Source organism: Phodopus roborovskii, unplaced genomic scaffold (assembly GCF_943737965.1).
Source record: "Phodopus roborovskii unplaced genomic scaffold, PHOROB, whole genome shotgun sequence".
Classification (NCBI taxonomy): domain Eukaryota; kingdom Metazoa; phylum Chordata; class Mammalia; order Rodentia; family Cricetidae; genus Phodopus; species Phodopus roborovskii.
The window spans coordinates 156,446-180,707 of NW_026125648.1; the positions used below are offsets into that span (position 1 = coordinate 156,446).

Genomic DNA, 24,262 nt, shown 5'->3' on the forward strand with positions numbered 1-24,262 from the left:
TGAAATACATTCAAAACAATATTGACTGAGTGCTAGCAAAGCATGCTTGCTTCTCTGGTGTTCAGGAAGTTTATGTCTGACTTTAATTCCAAATGAGCACGCGCCATCAAACCCAGACATTCCAATCCACAGCACAGGTTCCAGTGGTTGGAGGGAACAAGATGCAATTTGGCCCTTAGTTGCTGTTGCTCAGTAGCTAGGGCTTCTCTCATCTTGCATAATAGCCTTCAGACATACACACTCTGTTTGTAAGAGAAAAAGTAAGAAATCTGACATTTAAGTGCCAGTAAAGAGGAAGGTAGGAAGCCTCTTAATGTGCCAGTAGGCCTTTATTTGGATTGCTACCCTTCTTTTTCCACAGCCATAGAGGTAATGCACTCAATCACATATAGTCACACCCATGGCTACATTATGCTCCAGTATATGCAAGGCACTCAGCTGATAGCTTATATTAAAGATGAACTCCGTTTTTGGGAGGAAAAATTGATTAAAAATGTCATATGACGGAGATTTATACTTAGTTAACATTGATGCTTTTTGATAATGATAGTGTTAATTTGGTATAATCCAGAATCATCTGGGAAGAACATCTCAGTGAGGGATTGTCTAGATTTGGTTGACCTATGTGCGTGTCTGTGGGGATAGTCTTTATTCCATTAATTGACATATGAAGGCCTACCCACTATATTGTAAAAGAAGGAAGAAAGCTAGTTGAGCGCTAGCATATAATTATTAATTCACTGTATCTACTTTTCTCTTGACTGTAGATATATTGTAACTGGATGCTTCAAGTTTCCACTGCCTGTTGACTTCCCCATAATGGTGGAATAAAACCCCAAATTAGGAACTTGAACATTTTCTCCCTTAATCGCACCAACACAAAAGACTCTAAGATATATAGTGTTACTGACTGCTAAGTCTGAAAGTGAGGAAAAGAGAACAAGATTTCAACTCGGCCTTGATACTCTTGATTATGATTTCTTAAAGGAAATGGACAAGGACAAGCAGTATAAGTCCCTGGTTAAACAACTCCTCAAACAAGGATGGAGATCTTCTCATTCTAAACAGTGCTCTATTAAGGCCTTGACATATATCTTTGTCCCAGTCACGGTTTCCACCTTTTCCTACGGTATGGAATCCAGTGTCACGGGCTCTTAAAATCCACAGAGGACTCCAATGTAAAAGCAAGGCATAGGCTGCTTTTAGCACTGGTAGCTATAAGTGTATTCCAGTGGTTTAATGCTTGATACAGCCCCACGAATGCTTAAAACAAAGGCAGGAAGCAAACACTTTAAAGGGGCTGGAAAATCATACATAAAATAGGATTATAAAAGGTTCTGTATGGACTTTAAGTGGATGTCACTGAGACATTTCACAAGTACCAAAATCCATCACAGCCTGATAAGAACTAACCTACTATGTGTGAGTGTAAATATAATTTTTTAAAAAAGGTTACTTTGTGCTCATAAGGAAAACAAATCAAAGTTTGGTTTGGCAGAAATAACTATCTCCTTAGAATCAGGTCTTTATGGTCACAAGTCTTAACAAAATATATCATCCATTAGCAGAAACGGCGGTGGTATCAATAAAACATCAATGATTTGCATATTCACGGAGAAAGTCAGATTTGTTTTAAACCCCAGTTACTTTGGCAAACAGAAGGAATGAAACACTTAATTATTGGTGGCTGCACAGAACTGCCCATGGGTCATAGAACAACATGTCCAAAGCCAATTTCATCAAGTGTAGACTTAAAGCACTGGGCATGCAGGCAGTGGCAGGGGGGTGGGGGCTAATAAGGAGGCTGTCTCTTCTCCGTCTCTAGAAGGGTTACCAAACCATAACATCAGTACAGCTAATAACTCTCTGAGCTTTCAAAAGCATTTTATGAGCAAATTGGGTCAATTTATTTACATTTTAAAAATCTCAATCTTTTTGTTCTAGGAAAAAGAAATAGTCAATTTTTTTATATCAAATGTATATCGGGAATCAATATTTACAGTTTGCTCAGCTGAATCAAGCACAAGAAAAAAAACGCCTGAGCCTTCACTTTGGAATTGTTCTGTTCATTGCTAACTATTTATGGAATTACATTGAACTGTGCAGAATCTTCCTTGCCTTGGGAGTAAGTTGATGGGAAAAAAGTTCTCTGGGGAATGGTGAATCCATTAAATAAGTGAGGAAGAAGAACTTTAAATATCTCTTCTCTCCTTTCTTTTCCGTTCACGTTCATGGATTTCCACATGCATTTTCTACAATGAGCTAAACATGGGGCTAGGTGATTTACATTCATTATTCAGCTAATTTTCATGTAGACTCAGCAAGACGAATATTACCCCTATTTATAGAAGGGAAACATGTTTAGAAAGGTTTTAAGTGATTTTTCAAAATGTCTCAGAGCTTTTAAATTACATCATAAGGACATCTTTAGGTCTACCTGACCATTTAACTGGGTTTTTTTTTTTATTTTGCCCCCCACAAGTGCATGCCACTCTTGATAGTGACATCTTATCTTCTTTTCACTCCCTTTTCCTTCAGCCTGTTGCAAAGCCTGTACATGGTAAACTGGTGACAGATTGGAATAACTTTCAAAATAGAATTGAGTGTTCTTTCATACCATTCCTAGAGTTGCATGACTGTCTAGTTTCCAACACTGTCTGGTCACTAGAATCCAAGGAAAAGTGGGTGCTTCTCATGGGTTCAGTGAATATACTTTCCCAGTCCCAAATAAGGCCAGCTAGGCCAAGAAAACACATGGATAGAACAGTTACAAGCAAAGCTTAAAAGTATTTCTGGACCGCTCAGTCTCTCTGGCTGAGACCCATATTCAGGGGGGCCTGAGTCAGTCCCATGCTGGCTTCCCAGCCATCAGTCTGGTGGCCCTTTAGCTCCTCCTTGTTCAGGTCAGCTGTCTCTATGTGTTTCTGCTGCCTGGTCTTGTCCTCTCCATCTGCATCTGAATTCTACTTTGACTCAGTGTTTATGTATGGGTGTTTGCTTCTGTTTCCAACAGGCATTAGTTGAGGGCTCCCTGGATAAGTTAGTTGTTGATCTCACTCTCCAGGAAGGGCATTTATGTTAGCCTTTCCATGGAAGCTCAAATTGTTATTTGGCAGCAGTCTTGTAGTTCTCTAGACCTTTCTTTGTGTTCAATTTTATCTTCAAACCAATATTGACTCCCTCTTTTATGTTCTCTCTCTCTCTGTCTCTCTTTCTCTTTCCTGTCTTCTATTCCTAACCAGGCTCAAGCTTCCTGGTTGCATATGTTTTCCTTTCATCCCCCTCTTTTTTTCCTACTTCTCTCTCCATTCGCTGCCCCCCCCCACTTCCCCTGAGCTCTGGGGGACTTGTCCCTTCCCAGTTCTGTGACCTTGGGCGGTGGAGCCAGGGTGTATCCCTGGTGCACAGGGGGGCTTCGCTAGCATATCCCCCATGGAGGGATAAGTGCCTTGATCTGGAGCCAGGAGAGAGGCCCTGGTCCCTGCTTCACATGACCTGTCAGACCTGCATGGCCCCAGCTGGATGGCATTCCCCTACACGTGGAGTTGGGGTGGGGGGATGGGGGGTGTTTAGAGTGCATGTGAGAGGGCAGAGAGGGTAAAAGGGAGGGAAGGAAGGAGGGAGGAAGGGAGTGAGTGAGGGAGGTTGGGAGGGAGGGAGGGAGAAGGAACTGGGATCAACATGTAAAATAATAAATTAAATTAAAAAAAAATGCTTTGACTCCAAAATTTAAGTTCAAGGACAAGTTACTGGGGAAAAGGATTTCTATTTTTGTTTCCACAGAAAATGAAAAGATGTGGATTCCTTCCAGACTAATGTGGTTTGATCACACCAGACCGCCTGAAACAGAGTACCAGGTGATCCTACATTCAAAACAGCTGGACAAAGCAGCCTTACAGACTACAGCCAGGATTTCTGAATCTTTTTCGAATCCCCCATGACAGCACCCCTTACCAGCAGGAAGTAGTTTGGAAAGAACGATGCCCAAATTCCCAAATATTGTCTATAAATGTTTGTTTTCATTTAAAAAAAAAAAAGTATTTCTGGTGTCTAGAAGAAAAGGCTGGCTCAGCATGGACTGGCTGGTTAGTTAGAAAGAGGCCAATCATATAAACAGGATAAAGTTAGAATCAATCCTCATTGGTGGAATTCAACAGGTGGTCTTCCTGGCAGGTCTTTTTGTCATAGTTTTAGTGTAGGCTTCCTGACCATTTTTGCTTTACTAATCTGCGAGTAATTGTCTTGGTAGAAGCTTATGGATTTTAAGAGACATGCTATTAGTTATGAGTTGTGATCTCAGGCTAGAAGATAGAAGATGCCTTTTGAGATTAAAACTTGTTTCCTTTCTTTTTTTCTTTCTTCTTCTTCTTTTTTTATTTCTTTTTCTTTTTTTCTTTTTCTTTTTTTCTTTTTTTCTTTTTCTTTTTTTTTTGCTAGTAATTAGTCATCTAGCTATGTACCTAAAGAGAGATCAATTATGACTAGGGAACAGAAGAGAGCAATAAATGCATTATTGAGACCAGTTGCCTTACAGAGCCATTTCTTTAATTCTTAAATTCTGCAGGTTGTTAATTACTCAGCAGAAGGCAGGAAGCAAAATAGATGTAATCTGTTTAGTGCCTCTAAACTTTGAAGACTTAGGGGAGGAAATCCATAGAAACAACAGATTTGATGTGTTCTTTCACTGTTGTTTCTTAATGGGAAAGGTAAGGAAAATTATTCTGATGCGCAGTTCCACAGGTCAGAGGTGGACTTGATTAAACACATGAAGGGCTGACCTACAAATGGTGAGAAAATGCCCCTTCTTTTCCACTCAGCCCTGCAGGCAGCTGATCAATGAGCATATCTCATTTCCAGATTGTTTTGTGAGATGAGTGTAACAGCCCATAGCATTCATTAGGGCATTCACTCACATGTGTTCTTTTCTAATCAGTGTAGGGACTAGGACCAGAGGCTGAGCATCAAGGTGGAATGAAAAGGAGAATTAGAGGAGGCCTCTTTCTCTATATTACAATTACAAAAGTTTCAGCTGCAAAAACAATTAGACAGTTACTTCACAGATTTCTTTGCATATATGGAAGGCCACATGTATTAGGCTTGAATATGGATTTTGCAAACATAATGAGAATACACTTAACTGGTGACTAAGGGCAATGGGTATTGCATACCAACGACAAAACATAATAATGTCTTCATTATAATGACATAAACAACACCTTTGGAACTTTCACTGTGCCTGAGTTTTAAGAGTTTATTTGAATTTGTGCCTCTTTGTGGTTAGGAACAATCTCATGTTCTTTATGCATAGGAAATATGCTTCTGGTTTCCAGTAAAGGTATATATAATCCAAGGGCTTCTGACTCACCTCTACACTAAGCAAGTGCTTCTTTTTTATTTCTTTGACTTACCCTCATGATCAACTACACATCTCTGAATAAAGCTCATTGGGTTAGGATGTGAAAGCTATTATTATTATTTCAGAGGAAACAGGATCATTTGAGGATTAAACCTCCAATTATGTAGTAGAAAACTGAGTTCTCTAACCCAAATGATTTTCATTTGTTTTCTGTTTGACAGTCTTCTAATTAAGTTTGTGATTTCATCAGGCACTATTTCTTCATTCAATGTCAACCAAGCTGCTCTCACTCAATGAATCATTACTGATAACAAAGAAAAAAAATCTAACCTAAAAATTATAACTGTTCTGAAAATGTATTGTTTTACTTTGTTAAAGTAATTGTGAAATAAGGGTTCCCTGGATAGATCACTTTACCACAACACAATAAAAATGCACTTTCTTCCCATATCCTTTCTTTCATCCATTTCTGCAGTTTTATACGAAAGAATATTAAAGGCTCTTGTTAGAGGGACTGAGAACAAGGCACTTCAAGCTCAGAGCAATTTATACACTAAAACTCAGTGTCTCTGTGTTACTTGTGCTAAGAAAGTTTGAGTTCTGACCAGTTTGGTGGAATCATTAAATGGTATTTTCTCCCCCCCCCACCAGCCCTTTTTGAGGGAATAGGAAGTACCTGAATTTTCCTGACTTACCCTGAGTGGGTTTTCATTAAGGTAAGGGGGTTCACCTTCCACCATTTCAATAGCCATGATTCCCAGAGACCAGATATCAACTTTTGGACCATAAGCTTTTCGCGTTACCACCTCAGGTGCCATCCAATAGGGAGTTCCCACCATAGTGCTTCGTTTACTTTGCTCAGGAGTGATTTGAGCACAAAACCCAAAATCAGCTGTAGAGAAGAAAAGTCAATGAAAATGAGCCCAAGATTTTTTATTTTTCGCAATAGCTTATTTTCCTATCTGACTAAACTTTCCTTTAATGTTAAAATGAGCTCTTGCAATTGCCTTGCTTACATCTAGATCATTACTTGATCTCTCAGCTACTACTGATATTAAAGGGGTCTGTAACAATTGACAAATGTGATGCCATTTTCAGTAGACTTCCATTATCATTCTCTCCTAATACTTTCTCATACAGTTACAGAATTTCTCCATTTATTGGTTAGTTATTTGCCATGTGGATGCTACTAGACATACTGAAATATTAATTCCAAAAAAAACTTGCTCATAGGCTATAAGAATAGACTATCAGACAGGTTCTTTAATTCAAATTAAGCTCTAGCTACTTTTAATTAAATCACTTTGAGTAGTCATTATCTTCTCAAGATAGACAGTAGGACAATAGAAATTCTCTGATACTTTCTTAAATATCTGAATCAAAATACCTACTCAATTTAACAGAACCATCCATCCCGAGGAGAATATTGTCACTCTTTATGTCTCTATGGATCACTTGGTTTGAGTGCAAGAAATCCAAAGCTTGGAGGCACTATTGAATCAGAAAAAAAGGTTCTAATTATATCACAAAGAATTGTTTTAAATTCTCTATCTCATATCCAGGCAAAATTTGAGAAAGATTGTGATTTGATATTATTAAATAAAATAGATTACTGAATGCTTGTACGCCATTTTAAAACCACATTACTATTTATATCAGTGATAATACTTAACCTTATATATTTTAGGGCTCCCATGTCACACTATAGACTAAATCATGAAGAGGATAATACAACAATCTGTACTAGTCATTATTGCAGTCCAGCTAACCAGTTAGCATAGTCATGCTTTGGTCTAGGTTTCTAGGTGGTATGGATTCAGTTTGGTCTTGTATAGATGTTGTAACCCTCTGTGTACATGGTGAAGTTTGATTTAGTAGATTTGGCACAGGAAATAAGAATGTGCATATTAAATAATTTCTGATGGGCTATTTCTGATGGACAGGTTTGAAGATGGCTCCCAGTTCTAAAGTAACTAAAGTACCTGTTTGGAAATGCCATTGTCTTATAATATTAAATGATAAAAAATACAGGCTCCAGTGGAATATCCTACCATCTGAAAGATTAGTTAATATCATTTAACTTGGTTGCACAATCATTGGTTTCAATTTTCTATTTCACTTCGTAGAAACTTTCATAATGAGACCCCATTAGAGAATATATGTTGTAAAACTAACATTGATCAACATCACAGGATAAAACATCATCAAATTGGCTAGAAACTAAAGGCAATAATTCTTATCTCTCTATATAAATGACAGATCCTCAGGCTCACTGGAGGGAAGACTGTTTTGAAATTGATTTTAGAGCCTGTGAGATATGTCAACAGGTCACAAGGTTTACTGCCAAACTTTACAACCTGAGTTTAATCCCAAGGACATACAGGATGGAAGTAGAGAACTGAGTCCCAAAAGTTGTCCTCTGATATCATATGCACACATAGTACACACATACACACACACACACACACACACACACACACACACACACGCACACACACAGACACACACACACACACACACACACAAACACACACACACAGATAGAGAGAGAGAACCCAAATAAACAAATAAATGTTAATTTAAAAAAAATACTTTCTATAAAATAATGGGCATATAATGCAGTCTGTATCTTGTGGGACTCATATTGAACATGCAGAAACAACATTTATCTTGTAAAAATTCCCACAAATCATAAAAAATTCCATATGAACACAACAATTGCCATGTTCATTGAAACTACTATGTAAAAGCTTAGATGCAGCAAATCCTGTATGGCATATTAGAGCTGAAATGAGCCACAGAAAAAGCAACTAATGTAAATAAGGGTCTAGCAAAGGTGATGCAAGGACATGACATTAAGTCCTTTCAGTAGAGGAAATATGCTATTGTTATTTTGATGCTCAAAATATTCTGAATAATCAAAAAGCAAGTGTTGACAAATTCCCACAAATTTCTCACACGTAAGAAATATTATGTTCTTACCTCTCTACAGACAGCTGCTATCTGTCCTTCATCCATACAGGTCTCTGTGACCACATCAGTCAAAGAGCCACCAGCCAAGTATTCCATGACTACCCACAGTTCATCACCCACTAAGTAGCTATAATAAAAAAAGAAAAATACTTTGACTTTGGACTAATATTCTCATGGCTTATTTGTGATGAAAGTCAATAGTGTTACACCCATTATCTTTAAGTGATTCTTGAGGAACAATCTCCAGTGCTCAAATATAAGAAGTGAGGTCACTGGATATCCTCCCAATACAGGAAAAAGTAGGATATTACTCAAATCAATTAGCACTATCTTCTTATAGGGAAAGATAACCTCAGTGACTCCATCCTGCCTTAATACCCAAGCCACTAGACCTGATATGGTGGCACACATCTGTAATCCCATCAAGTTGGGAAGACAGAGTATGTTGGCTAGGAGTTCAAGGTTGACCTTGGGAATGTATAAGTTCCAGGCCATCCTGAGCTTCAGGGATATCTTTAAAAAAGCAAGCAAGCAAGCAAACAAACAAACAAAATCTACCTTACTATGAAGCAAGACTTTCTATTCTATGTTGCTTAAACTATAGAACTTTTGGGATCAACTTAGCAGATCTCTTAAAATTCAAATTTCACAAGTTCCATTTTTATTAGTTATGGACAAAAGCCTAGAAATGAGTCCCTTTAAAAGTACAAATGCAAGTTATACAAAACTACTAATGCACAAATCAAATTCATGTCATACTGTTGCATAATTGACATATGGAACACTGTGAGAAATACTGATTAAACTTTAAAATTCAGTGGTCCTTTTATCCCTTCCATATCAATGTCTATTGGCATAACATGGACAGTAATATCTTAATCTCATGGATGTTGAGATCTAGCTTTATTTCCTTTGTACCCTATCAGAGAACTCAGCACAGTGATGCCAAGCAAACAAGTACTGAAACTAAGAGAAAATGTTAAACACAAGAGAAGACTTAGCACTGTCTTTAAGTGCCCATTTGTAACACACTTTTAATACCACTGATGAAAGAGACATTAATTACCTGCTTTAGGAAAAAGATTTAAGATTAAAGTCTCAATTCCCTCAAGCTCACTGTCAGTTAATCATAAAGCATCCATTAAAATAGGGCTATTGCTGTCTGTTTTCTTCTATATGTAATAGTTCATTTCCTGCCAACACAGAGCCTCCATCCTAAAGAAATCACACAAACTAATGATGTTTAGAACCAAGTCCATAAAACATATTTTCAAGTGTTTGATGGGTAGACAAAGATATACTTTTGCTTTGTATCATTTCAGAAATATTTGTATATGGTTATCAAAGTAATAAATTTCCCATAATTAATCTGACAAGAAAATAATACCTTAGAAAGAAAATACATAACGAATAAGAGAAAGTACTTACCTATCTAAATAGTTAACAATATTGGGGTTCTTATTTTCCCTCATGACAAGAATTTCATTAATAATTAATTCCTTTTTGGGTTGCTGTTGAAGGTTCATTTGCTTTATGGCCACCTGAATCATAAGTAAAATACAAGAACAATTTATTATTATTAAAATATACATTAACATAACTACAGAATTCATTATCTACTGTTTTATTTTCTGTTCTACAAATTTGTAGATTTTCTTTAGTCAGTCATGACTGTCCTTTTCAGATGTTTTGCACACAAACAATTTAAACTTCCACTGTAACCTAGAGCTATGCTCTAGACACACATGCCATCAACAAGAAAACTTGATAAACACAAAGGGAAAACTAATAAAGACAAAATGATAGCACATACCTCTTGTCCTGTCGCAATGTCTAGTGCTGTATAAACAGTACCTGATGCCCTGGAAAAATGAAAATTACTCAATGAATAAGCAATCAAGAAGTTACCCATATACTTTCCATTTATGAATATGAGATTCATTTTGGGCGAGTTAAGTTAGCAAGCTCTTGATTCGAGGATGAGGCAACACAGGTGCATCTTCTTAACAGTTACTGAGGTAAGAACACTTAATTTTAGATCTACTCTCTCAGCAAAGTTATAAGTTCACAGTATCAAAAGAACTGCCTTATATAGTAATTACATCTGACACAATCACAGTGAATCTTTGTGGTGGACTAGGAACTCCCATTAGACTTTGGCACCGGTTCTTGGGTCCCGCACTATGCATTCATGAATTTAGCATACTGGCCTTGCTCTTCTCAGGGAAGCCCCGTAGTATTCACAATATTCCTTATATATTAAAACAACCAATATTTCAGGACTCTGATTAATCTGAAGTAAACTTCAGAAAAGAACAGATCATCTTTTGCATAGGCAACTGTAACTCAACCATTATTTTTAGCATATGGACAGAGTATCTATTTTATGTATCTCTAAGCCTTCATCTAATACAGCAGTCACTTTCAGTGCTCTGTCACTGCTGTGCCTACACAAAGGAATAAAACGGGTTCTGTCTTTATTTTTCTTTTTTGCTCATTTCTCAGCAATTTCTGTGAGTTTTCACTCCTGCGAAATACCTCCTCTTTTTAATAAAATAATAAAGCATAAATTTCTTGAGTTTTTGTAAATTTATGCTTCTCTTGTAACTTTAAAAATGTATTGTCTGGTTGAATTTCCAGTATCTTTCTGTGAATAACACCTGTTTCCTGAAGGTCTTCCCACCATCATCTCCAGGCAAGGAAAATCTATTTCTTTTAGGGCAAGTAAAACAGCTAGGATAGATATCTGCTCAATGATCCATTTACTAGGCAATATAATGCTCTAAGGTTTGGGTTTTTAGTTTAGGTATTCTCTTTCTCTCTCTCTCTCTCTCTCTCTCTCTCTCTCTCTCTGTGTGTGTGTGTGTGTGTGTGTGTGTGTGTGTATCTGTATGTCTGGCTAGCTGTCTGTCTGTCTCTATCTCTGTCTCTCTGTGTAATCCAGGATGGCCTGGCTGTGTTCTTTTTACCCCAGCCTCCCAAATACTTGGGTTTCCATCATGAGCCATAACTCTAGGATCAGGAATTGGTTTCTTATATCAGACATTTCTTTATGACTCTTCTTCCTAGATGAGCCAAAATATTTCTCAAGAGCCTAGGATGCTTATATTACATATACCCAGAAAAGGAAATGGATAGTGTAGGGTAAGAAATATTTGACTAATAGCAAAAATTTAAGATTTCCACTAGGCTAGAAATTTCCCAGGGACCCCAGTCACAGTAAGTGTGTGTTGAATGTACACAGTGTTGATAACTTTATATATTTGATTTTATGTGATCCTTCCCATATCTATCTTACTCTCATGTATAAGACAGAAGCCTGAGAGTCAGAAAGACTGAGAAACCGATCCAGGCTGTACAATTTACAAACCAGATTCTGCTTAGCTTTAAAATTGGTTTTTGAAATTAAGTTAAATAATACACCCAACTGCTAGGTGTTACCTGAAAAAGCACTTGGAAATTCTCAAAATGTTTTATGCTTGTATTAAACAAACCCATCTTCAATATTATAGATTGTACATTCAGAGCTCATAGTTTATGCCCCATAATTTTTGTTGAACACATCAATAATATTCTTAAGAAAATTTTCAATTGCAGCAAGATCTTTCCCTTCAATAAAGAAAGTATTTCATCCTATTGATTGTCACGAGACACTACCTCCTCAGAATAAGTGATCAGACATTCCTGAGTTTGGGGCCTGTGTGTGATTTATCCTCTTGAACTCAAGAGTTAGGTTGAGTTCAGAGGAATTGATTGTCTCCACCTGATGCATATTTCCACAGAAATAAGCTCCAAGGGGATCTTCAAATCTAATTCCAAACTATGTTTTTTTTTTTAATTCTTTGATTGCTTTAACTTCAGATGTTTAACATACTTGCATACCTTCTGATGCAGAAGAATGACAGTATCTGTAAAAAATGAGATAGTAGCAAATGGCCCAACCTAAGAAAGAATATGGCCCTGAATTCAGATCAGTGTTGAAGACTAGTATGGTCACAACAGTCATTAGTCCTTATTGCTGCTGCAGTTATTCACTTCACAGCAGAGAAATAACTTACATACTGACCATTGATTGCTCTCTCGCAGTGCCCCAGTCCTAAGAACTTTCCTATCATATATTTACTTTTCAACATCAGGGTTTTAAGGATGATCTATTTGAACAATTTGTAGAGATATTTTTTTTTTTACCCTCTCCCTTGAGAAATGTTTTTTTGCAGTTTTCTTTTATTGTCTCTTTAAGCTTAGAACACATAATAAAAGTCATATGTAGGAACTTTCCTTTTATTCTCTATGGGTGTTCCTCCAACCATTGAAACCCATTTTTAAAAACTCTTCTTGTCTGTAAGTGCAAGAGGGATTAGTGTTTACCATATTTGGAGATTTACCTTTAAATCCTTTGGGTTTTTTTTTTTTTTTCTGTTTTGTTCCTACAATTCCTTCAGCATTTTACTGTCTTCAACTTGATAGAGTCCTAATCCTAAAACCCCAACATCCTAGCATTTACAACATACATTGCCATAGGCTCGCTACAAACACACAAATTTAAAGACCCTGAAATTCGAGAGCATGGGTTAGTGACCAAAAATGAACATTCTCCCTCCCTTGCCCTTCTCTCGCTTTACTAGATACTTTTGTTCTGCCTTAAAATGGATTCAAATCAATAACCCCAAGCAAAAATATTATTAAGTAGATAACCTTACTGCACCGATCAGTAAGGCACTCTTTGACCAACTTCTCTCTGGAAACTTCAACTAGAAATGCACAAATTCAGTAGCTCAGTACCCTATGACACTCTATGTTAGTATACCTAACATTTCACTGAACCCTAAGTCTGTTGTATTTTTTACACTTCAAGAATTGAAGGTTGATTTCTGACTCAATTATATGGTAGCTTTTTGTTTGTTTGTTGTTTTGTTTTCTCCAAGAGATCTCAATATCACCAAGATTCACAGACTAAATCACATTCGTTGCCCACTGCTGGGCTGAGAATAGCATTCCTTATGCCTATTATCCAAATCTCTGCTGGTTCAAATCCTACCACCTTCTAGTTATGTGAGTCTCTGCAATTTACCTTCGAAGGTGGATTAAATGTATGCTAGGCTTAAAAGGCATAAAGCCCTGGCACATAGTAACTGCCAAGTAGCTTAATAATTGTTATTTAATTGATTGCTCTCTAATATAGCAACTAAATATAGATAGTTAGCCTATAGATGACTAGGAAACTCTTTACATATCTGGGAGTTTTCAAGATATTTAATGTTTTGAAATTAATAGAAATTTAATATTTACCTAAGATAGAGGTGATTGAAATACATTTATTTCACTTCTTGGGCAGTTTATTATAATGTGACTTGAATAGCTTTGACTGATTTAAAATTTCTCAATACTTGAAATGTATAATTAGTTTTACTTAATGAAGTATAGGAACCATCATCAATAAGTACAGTTCATGGTCAAGATTACATAGCCTAGTTCATACAAACAGATAACTGAAGTTATTTATTTGTAGGTGGTTGTTGGTGGTAAAGCTAAACAGTTCTTTCTTTGTAATATTTGAAGCCTACAGGAAACTAGGAAACAATCTTTATGCTAATCACATGGCACAAAGATTCTAAAACGATGAGCCTTGCAAAGTGCTCGAGTATATTAGAATGTCTCAATACATGAGCACACAATAAAATTTTACTTCATCTTTATTTTAAAACTGTATCATCTATTGGCATTTTAGGATGTCATGATGGCAGAAACCAAACTGATAAAGATGGGGGATAAACCCCCATGGAGGGATAACTGCCTTATTCTAGAGATAGGAGAGAAGCCCTAGTCCCTACTTCACAGGACCTGTCAGATCTACATGACCCCAACTGGATGGCATTCCCCTACATATTGTATTGTGGTGGGGGGTTGGGAGGGGAGGGTGTTTAGAGTGCATGGGAGAGGGTAGAGAGGGCAAAAGGGAGGGAAGGAGGGAGGGAGGGCTTGGGGGAGGGAGGGAGGGAGGGGAGAGGGAACTGGGATCGACATGTAAAATAATAATAAAAAAAAAAAAAAAAAAAAAAAACGCTTTGACTCCAAAATTTAAGTTGAAGAACAAGTTACTGGGGAAAAGTATTTCTATTTTTGTTTCCACAGAAAATGAAAAGATGTGGATTCCTTCCAGACTAATGTGGTTTGATCACACCAGACCGCCTGAAACAGAGTACAAGCTGATCCTACATTCCAAACAGCTGGACAAAACAGCCCTACAGACTACAGCTAGGATATCTGAATCTTCTTCGAATCCCCCAAGACAGCGCCCCTTACCAGCAGGAAGTAGTTTGGAAAGAACGACGCCCAAATTCCCAAATATTGTGTATAAATGTTTGTTTTCATTTAATTGGACTTTGTTATATAAAATTAAATAAAAATACTCTATATGCATAAAAAAAAAGATGGGGGATAAAATTCCTTGTTCTTTGACATATTATGTTTGTCATGCTTAAGTGAACAACATTGACAATTTGATTTTTTTTTTTTTGCCAACAACTTAATTAAATCGATTCTTTTATCCCTCTATTCTCATTTTAATGAAGATATAATGCTGTAAGGGTAATATTTGCTCGTTATGGGAATTTTATCCATTAAAAATTTCAGTTCCTCAGATGATACAAGAAAATCATACATTAGTAAAACTGACTGGAAGACCAGATCATCCAGTTTAACTTTCTCATTGCAGATGGGAACACTGAAGCCCCAAGTGTGAGAAGTAGATGCCCAAAAGGAAACAACTAAGTAACAAAGTTCTCCTAACTATTAAGTAGAGCTTTTAATCCTCCAGCATGGTTAAAGAACATTAAACTAACAGATGGCTCAGCCATGGGGCCTCATCAACAACAGTATGATGAGTAGTACTACTTCTAGGCTCTCAGCTTTGCCCCACATGCTTTGTCCATAGGCTCTCCTTGATGTGGCCAAGTGAACAGTTCTCAAATGGAAACACTGACATCTAGCTGGAAGGGTCTAGCAAGAAACAAACAAATTATCATTTCTTCCTTTCCCTCACAAGCCAGTTATCACCACTCTCCACCAGGTTTCGAGGTTTCCCGCTAAGAGCCAATGTCAAACCATGCTTAAAATGGTTGCCAGGGCAACAATGTGGGAAAACTAATAGTTGAGATAAATCATTTTGACGTCAGTGTGGAAATGGATTAGAGAATAGGAAGGCAAGAAAGTAAGGCAAGGAGAAACTTTGCAGATTGCATAAAGAGAAAAGGGCAATAGAAAGCTTTGAGGTGCATGGTGAGCCTTGTGGGAATGAATGAGGTGGCTTCAAGGATAGGTGCTACTTCTTTTTAACGTTTTACATGTTTCAATATGGTGCTCATGAGGTCACAGTCAGGACCATAATCCCCATTTACGATCATTATTTTTTATATCTTCCCTTAATTTTCTTGCTATTGTTGGTAGAAATCCCTTTATCATTTATTGGGACATTCTCTCTGTCAGCTCCCTGGAAACAAATGGTCTCTTTTAGTGCCCACTCTGTGCAACTCTACTTGCCTCATTTTAGAAATGAGTAAACTGGAACTGGGCAATGGTGAGTAGCTTGCCATGGTATGCATGCTGAGTTTTAAAATACATTGGTTTTTCAACTACATATTTTGTATGTGTCATTCATTTGTGAAGATGCCATAATGAAGCTTTTTAACGTGCATGCTAACATGGCTGAAATCAAAATGGAACTTTCTTGAATATTTAAGAGAGTTACTATTTAATAGGGCCCTATATAGAAACTGTTTTACTATATAAGTGTGCTTGACATAAAGTCACACGAATGTTTGCTTGATACTGTCACACATGCCCTTGTTGTGTTGAAATATGAGAGTAGATGTAAAACATAATTATCTTGAATGGATATATAATTCCTGACTGGGACTTCAGTTTCAATTAGGAATGGTGAAAAGGACTGTATGCAATGATGTTAAGAGAGATGGCTTAGTGTTTTCTCTCACAAAATTTATTTCTCAAATATGTGTATCTAAGGTAAAAAATAAAGCAGTATAAATTATGTAAGTCATCACCCGTGACCTAAATACATAGAATGTAGTTAGAGCCAGGTGGAACAAGCTTTAATTGGTAAGATTATAAAATGGAATGGGGAATTTTCTGTTGATTAGCTAGGACATAGCTTTCCTGCAATCATTCATGGTCATCTGTTTTTAAATAGAGCTGTAACACACTATGGGTGTGACACCAGAAATCTCAGTGGGTTATAGCCCAGTGATAATGAGGCCACAGTTACAGAGCTTAATCCCTGGAAATGCCAGATAACTCTCAGTTACTCACTTCAACATTAAGTCAAAGCAGCTGTTTCACAGTGTTTTCCATTAGTTTCAAGAGAGCCTGGACAGGAAAAGGGGACAGGTGGCTTAAAACATGCTCATTACTATGACTGGGAAAAGAAAACAACTTAATGTGTAAACTGTGCTAATGGTGCTTGACTGAGTGGCATCATCTTTCTTTACACGGGACAGCATACAACACAGGACGTTTAAGAGCATTAAGTAGAACAAAGAGCATCTTCCACTGGTTTATAAACAATGTTCTTCACAAATGCTATTTTATGCCCAATTATCTACATCACAAAGCTTATTATTGAGCTTAGACTATATCTATTTAGTGTATCATAGCAGTATTCTACCTTGTGTGGTCCAAAATAGACTCAATGAGGAAGCAAATACTTTTTGGGTGGGCCATCCAAACCAAAGGAGCACTTCTGCTCCTACACTGAATGAGGACAACAACAACAAAAAACAAGGCAAAGGGTTTATTCTCAGCAATTATCCCTGAGTTCTAAGCGGTATACTGGTTTTTGTTTGTTTGTTTGTTTGTTTTAATTTGGTTATCCAAACCAAGCAGCCATTCATAGTAACCTTTGAGAAATAAGGACGGGGAGGGAACAAATTAGAAGATAGTTAACCAAAACGTTAAAGGAATTCTCCCTCAGAAATAAGATGTATAACTATTTGTCTTTAATATGGGAACTTCACTTGAGAGTATAAAGAGGTCACCTCGTGGAATAGTAGGAATAAATCTGAAAAATACATAATGTTAACTTTCAAAACTTTAAGACAAATGTAGAAGGGTGCTTGATTACACACAAACTGGTAATAGAGGGTTTTTTTTGTAATATATTGTCATTCATTTTGATTATATGATTGACAAATATCCAGAAGTTGCATAAAATTCCTTTGGCCATATGTATATCTTTATGAATAGGAGTAAACTTATCTTTAAAAACTGCTCTCACTGCCACTTTGTTATGCACCTGGATGCATAGCGGAGCTAATCCATGGAGAGATATGACAATATATAGATATTTGACACTGGCAAACAAATTTTGCAGTATAGACTCATTTTGTCTCCCACTTTCATTCTATATTTTAATATATTTGAAGTACATAAAATATATAAGATTAATAATATATAAACATATATTTCTTATATATTTTAAAAGTCATTATGGAGATGAGTTTTTACAGTTGTACTGCACTTCTAAATGAAGGAATACAGTTGTACATGCAAACAGACTTGCTTATGAACTACTGTTGGACTATGAAATGGAGCTATCTTCATGGAGGGTAACTTGAAAATTTTAAATGTATATATTAATTGATACGAAAATTCTACACTTAGTAAGTTATCCCAATATGTTTGCACAAATGTGAAATATTTATTTGCATAGATAATTACTGAAACCTTGTTTACAATGTATCAGAAACAACCATAAATGTCCATCAATGGAGGCATGATTAACTGCATTGTGGCACATCCAAATGCAAAGCATCAGGCACATATTGAAAGAGCAAGATACTTGTATGTAACCACCTCCTAGCCACAGGCACATAACAGAAAAAGAGCTATTTACTGTGTGGCTATTTAAGCTAAAATATATCCATACCAAACAGGAAATGTTTCCTCCCTTCAAAAAAGAGTTTCCTTATACTCAGATCCTCCTAAAAATACATCATGCTCTTAAGCATTGCTTTTCAGACACCAAATGTTGTATAGGAACTACATACTGGGTTGAAATATACTCAGCTCAAATGAGATTTAGATTTTTATACAGAGTAGTTGTCAGAATTATAAAATGGTTGTAAATAATTTTAGAGTATATGTCCTTTTCTAGAATTCTCTCAAAACTGATTTAGGGAAAGGGACTACCATTAATCAAAGATATAGTCTCACCATTAAAACCCTCCCTGTGGAGTGGGGGATGATGGGATGGGAGGGTGGTTGGGGGGCATGGGAGGGTGGAAGGGAGGGAGAGGAAACTGTGCTCGATATGTAAAATAAGAAAAATAAATAAATTAATTAAAAACAATAATGACTAAATTGAAACAAACTGAAGATATAATATTCTGTGAATTTGCATAGGTATAAAAGAATGTCTTCACAGTGGAAGTAACCTGAGTACTAATTTATTTGAAATTTGACAATTAAGAAATGAAGTATTTATCTTGATTTCTTTGTATATTTCATAGTAACCAAAGAGTCCTAGGTGATACAATACAGTTGCTTTCAACAAAAGAATGCAAGCCAATAAGCACAGGCTGGTTTTAGCAACAATAATCAATAGGTAAAACTATCATACAGAAGACTGTTGTGATCTTTATGTGGGAGGGGACAGTCACTCTTTGAGTTTTCCTACTAATCCACTCATCAAAATATAGAACACTCAAGCCCTTCAACCTAATGTAATAGAACATGAAGCAGCACCACCTAATAAGAATCTGAATCAAAGCCTCTTAGAGCTAATTCTCATTTTAGGGAAATAGAGGGAAAGACAAACAATGCATTGGCACCAAGTGAAATTAACAGACAAGACCAGCAAATGGTGCCTTCTACCACACAGTCCTTAACAAGTCAATGGTGGTGGAAAAGGAGAACATAAAAGATGAAAGATGGCTTTACAGTACAGAAAGGTAAGGGCAAACTGAACACAATGCATAGTTTTTTGCGTGTTAATTTTATCAGAACAACTATAAAAATTAGCATTGTGAAACAACTAGGAATTAGAGGATATCAAGCAATTATTAATTTGGGAGAATCATAATGTCATTGTGAGTTTACTAAAAACAACTGATAGATGTTAAATTTGGGTGATGTGGATATGGGTATTCCTACATAATTTTCTCTACTTTGTGTACATTTGGGAATTTGAAACAAAAGTTGTAAAAATGATGTAGTAGTTATAAATGTTTATATAAATGTAATAATGTGTGTGTATGTTTGTTTGTGTGTGTGTGTGTGTGTGTGTGTGTGTGTGTGTGTGTGTGTAGGGAAGGTACAAATTCAGAAAACAATCACCTTAATGCTACATGACTGTGAAAAATATAACATGTCCACAAAACAGTCATATATGGACTTCACATCTCAAATATCTTAGATGGAAGCCAGATTATTATGTTTATATAATTGTCAGGTGCCTCCCAAAGGAGTGCTAGCAAATTATAAACACAATGACGTTGAAGATGCCTAGGAAAATATTGAATTCTTTTGTTTGTGAAACAAGAAAATAAAATACCTACCAAATCAATACATAATTTTGTATAATGTATATTTTTAAATATGTAAGTAGGAGAAAATTAACAAGCTAAACATTTAAACAATGAAATATCTAAGAATATGTGCATTCAGGAAATTAAAAACTAAAATAGCTATTTTAAAATTATTTAACAGTTCAGCTTATACTCAAGTATATATGGGGTATGTGTGAATATGTGAGTACATTTGTAAACAGTGAATCAGAAAAAGTATACTACAAATGAAAATTTCCTTCTGGAAGTTTCTTTTCTGCAGAATAACTGTAAATCTGGGAAACATATGTCGAAGTCACAGATATTTCATTGCATATTCCTCTACAAATTCTTGATGTTGTACTGCTATGTCTAACTGGTAAATACTCAAAAAATTATGATTGCACAAACAATGAAAGCAAAATATTGTATTTTTAATATGAAGTTTCTCTCCCAAAGGCTCCAGTGTTGGAAGCTTGATCTCCAGCAAGTAGAGATATGAGAAATTGGTGGCTCATGAAGGTGCTATCTTATGAATAGGTTGATCTATTGATGAGTTAGCAGCTGACTGGACTATTAAGAGATGGTACCTGGTTGGAAGAAATGGTTCTCTAAAGGTCTAACTTTGAAGAGTGTATTATGCTACTGAGTCCATCTTATAACTCCCTTTGCTTTCTGATTGCTATGAAGTGACCATCTTTCATTTTCCACATGATTTTCATCACTAGTTGTTTTGCTTAAGAACAACAAAATTAACAGTTCATGGATTCAAACATGAAACATTGAGCCAAAATTAAAAAAAAAACAACTTTCTTTCCTTAAGTTGTTTATGCCAGTTATTTTGCCAGAGCAAAATAAGGTGATATACACACATTGCAACTTACATCTCTCAATCTATCATTCCAGCATTATTTCCTTTTAGCTATATGTCCACTGCCTATGCTGTGAACTATTGACTGTCCATAAAACTGGAGCAGTTCATTTCATTCTTCTCCTTTTTTCAATGTAGATTCAACAAATACTGAATATTTATACCAGACATCGTTGTAGACTAGGGACAGGAAGGTGTATAAAACTGAGAGTCTAAAGCATATAATAATTTAGTTTACTTCAAGTGGAAGCCCCACTTGTTAAGTTCTTACACTATTTTAAATCATAACTAAAATGACCCATGGTCCTTTTTATTTTATAAATTTTCATTTAAATAAGAAACAATATTATTTTATATATCAATCCCAGTTCTGTCTCCCATGTCTCCCACTGACCCCCCAGCCCATCTCCCATTCACTCTGACAGAGAGAGAGTCAGAGACAGAGAGAGAGAGAGAGAGAGAGAGAGAGAGAGAGAGAGAGAGAGACCTCCCATGAGGGATCATCAAAGTCTGTGACAACATTTGAGTCAGGACTGCAACCCCCCCCCCAGTATCTGGGCTGAGAAAGTATCCCTACATAGGGAATGGGCTCCCAAAGTCCATTCACACACTAGGGATAAATACTGGTTGCACTGTATCATTACCTCTTCTACAAGTCCTTTTTCATAGACCCTTCCTTGGATGTAAATCATCTATCCATCTTTGTAACTGCACTTTAATAATCATTATACTCTGTTCCATGTCATAATGGCATGTGGCTGAGTTTCTCACCCCAAATAATGACTAACAAATAATAGCTAATATGAATGGAGTGCTTAATCATGTGACATGTGCCATGCTAGGCACTTGAAATACCTTCTCTTGTTGGTTTTTCAGTCTTAGGGAGTATGTATATCCTGATTTACCATGAACAGGCAAACTTGTGTTTAGTTAATCTGGCCATGGCTTTTTGAGTTCAAAATTTCACCTTCGTTTCCCTTTATCGTTCCAAAATTCTCCTTATTCTACTGTTTTATAAGTTTTAAGGCAATTTGTAAGAACTGGATACAAGCTGTTACAGTTGTAATCTACAGAAGTCATAAGGAAGGAGATAGAAAAGTGAGGGCCTGGTCAGCTCAAGAGGGATTTGTAGGGGTGATGGCAGGATGAGTGTGTAGATCAATAGAGTAAATGACATCAATGATGGTTTATCTGCCTTGCTTTCCCCCTTCTTCCTTTTATATCTACTGTGAATGGAATGTAGATCCTCTACTTGCTAAGTAGGTGTCATTGCAGAGCTAGAGTCCCAGCCATTAGCTTATTTCTTAATGCAATAATGCATTTCTTTTTGCTAGATATTCAGGGAGTCGATAAATATAAAGGTCATGGTGGATTTCCTAAACCTGGTTATTTATATGGGGAGTGGGGTTGAAACAGGTTTCTTTGTGTAGTCTTGGCCGTCCTGGAGCTCACTATGTACACCAGGCTGTCCTGAGAGATCCTCATTAAAGGTGTTTGGCCCTGTGCTCAACTCAGAACCTGCTTCTTTCTTTCTTTTTCTTTTCTTTTTTTCATTTTTCTTATTTTACATATCGATCCCAGTTCCCTCTCCCTCCCATACCATCTGACCACCCTACCATCCCACCCACCCCCACTCCAAAGGGAGGGTGATACATTCCAGGAGGAGTCAACAAAATCTGTCAAGTCATGTGGAGTAGGGACTAGGCCCTCCCTCCTGCTTCTAGGTTAAGGGAGTAACCTCCATGGGGAATGTGCTCTCTAAATCCTCTTGTGCAACAGGGATATATCCTGGTTCTACTGTCAGAGGTTCCTTAGACTGCCCAGGCCTCCTAACTGAGACCCATGTTCAGGGGATCTGAGCCTGTCCAATGCTGGATTTCCAGCTATCAGTCTGGGCGCCCATTGGCTCCTCCTTGTTCAGGTCAGCTGTCTCTGTGGGTTTCTGTAGCCTGGTCTTGTCCTTCCTCTCTGCATCTGGATTCCAGCTTGGCTAAGTGTTTAGCTGTGGGTGTCTGTTCCTCTTTCCATCAGCTACTAGATGAGGGCTCCATGATGGTGGATAAGTTAGTCATCTTCATTATAGCTCTACTTTAAACATAGTGAATGCTTAACCATACTTCAATAAATTTAGTCATTTGCTAAACTGGACCTAAACTGGTTTAGATTTATGATGCTTCTTTACAAAACAATTCAATCTACTAACAGTATCGGGCCAAAATACTGAGTTTGAAAGAAAAGGTGATCAATTTGAGACAATCCTTGAAATTAATTCCAACATGTTTGTGAGACATCGGTGAGGCAGCTGCCAGCATTAATAAGTTTCAGCCTTTATCGTACTGCTCCTGCTTATTTAGGAAGTACCCAGACCTGCATTGATAGCTGTCGACTGAAGAGAAACATTCAGTTGTCTTACTGGACTCCTTATCTCATCTATGTCCTGTTATGTAGCTATCATAGAGTGAAAATACCTTGACACTGTTCTTAAGTTAATGACAATTTCAGAAATATCTGGCTGTCTTTCTCCTTCCTTCCCTCCTTCTCTCTTCCTATTTTCCTTTCCCTTTCTCCACACATCTGATCAAAATGTCTAGATTTGGTGGCCAACTATAGACGATTCTTTTCACAGAAAAGCTTTTGTTATTCTGTCATTTTTAAAGCTTATGCTCACAGTTATGGTTCCAATGATTAGACATAAAATTCTGAGTTTGATTTATGGTCAATGGAACATAATTCTATGGCCCAAGGCCTGGATGTTGGGATGGCAGAATCCCATACTGGAAAAATGTAGTTTTCCAAGTCGATGAGGGTGATTAATGAAGAGGCTTTTCTCAAATTCATCTCTGAAGAGTGAGTTCTTGTGCTCCCTGAAGCCGAAAATGGAATACGGGGGTTGATTGTTTCTAGCACTAAATGATTAGTGACAGGATTCTGAAAGTCACCGTAACAATAGGTAAAGCAAAACAATAAAAACCAAGACTTAATGAAAAGAAAATAAAGCCACTATGTCTTGGAAGTAGAGACTAGATTGCTTACCTCAGGGCAATAACTTATGGAAAAATCAGTTGCGGGCCATTAAAGTAAAAACAAAGTTAATATAAGTGGGTTTTTATGTAGAACAAGTATTTTGTTCATCCACACAAAACCTCAACAGTGGGCAATAACACATTAAAAGCAAAACAACTAAATTTAAATAAATATGATAACATAAATTATAAAATCCTAATACATAAACTTACATTATATCCCAAAAGCTATTCTTAAAGCATGCTTTGGGTTTTATGATTATTTGTGGGGTGTGTGTGTGTGTGAAAACTGTCAGTGAAAGGTGAAGCCAACATGCAGCACACAGTGAAGCAACAGTGCAATGTGACCAGGGAAGACCAAGACATTATGAAAGAGAAAGAGATGAAGATGCACTCAGAAAATGAGTGATTAAAAAGCCGAAAAGGCAGAAAAGACGTGGACATAAATTGAGAGCTAGATGGACAAACACTTTCCAACAAG

At 36.7% G+C, this 24,262-nt stretch overlaps 1 protein-coding gene across 1 annotated transcript in view; it reads right to left on the reverse strand.

Moving 5' to 3' along the window:
- The window catches only part of Pak3 (p21 (RAC1) activated kinase 3), a 108,997-nt gene that overhangs the window by 12,488 nt on the left and 72,247 nt on the right, over positions 1 to 24,262 (reverse strand). The window contains exons 12-16 of the mRNA XM_051177968.1: positions 10,143 to 10,191; positions 9,758 to 9,870; positions 8,339 to 8,456; positions 6,748 to 6,847; positions 6,052 to 6,248 (exon numbers count right to left, since the gene is read on the reverse strand). Coding sequence (XP_051033925.1) covers positions 6,052 to 6,248; positions 6,748 to 6,847; positions 8,339 to 8,456; positions 9,758 to 9,870; positions 10,143 to 10,191 — 577 coding nt within the window. The remainder of the gene's footprint in view (positions 1 to 6,051; positions 6,249 to 6,747; positions 6,848 to 8,338; positions 8,457 to 9,757; positions 9,871 to 10,142; positions 10,192 to 24,262) is intronic.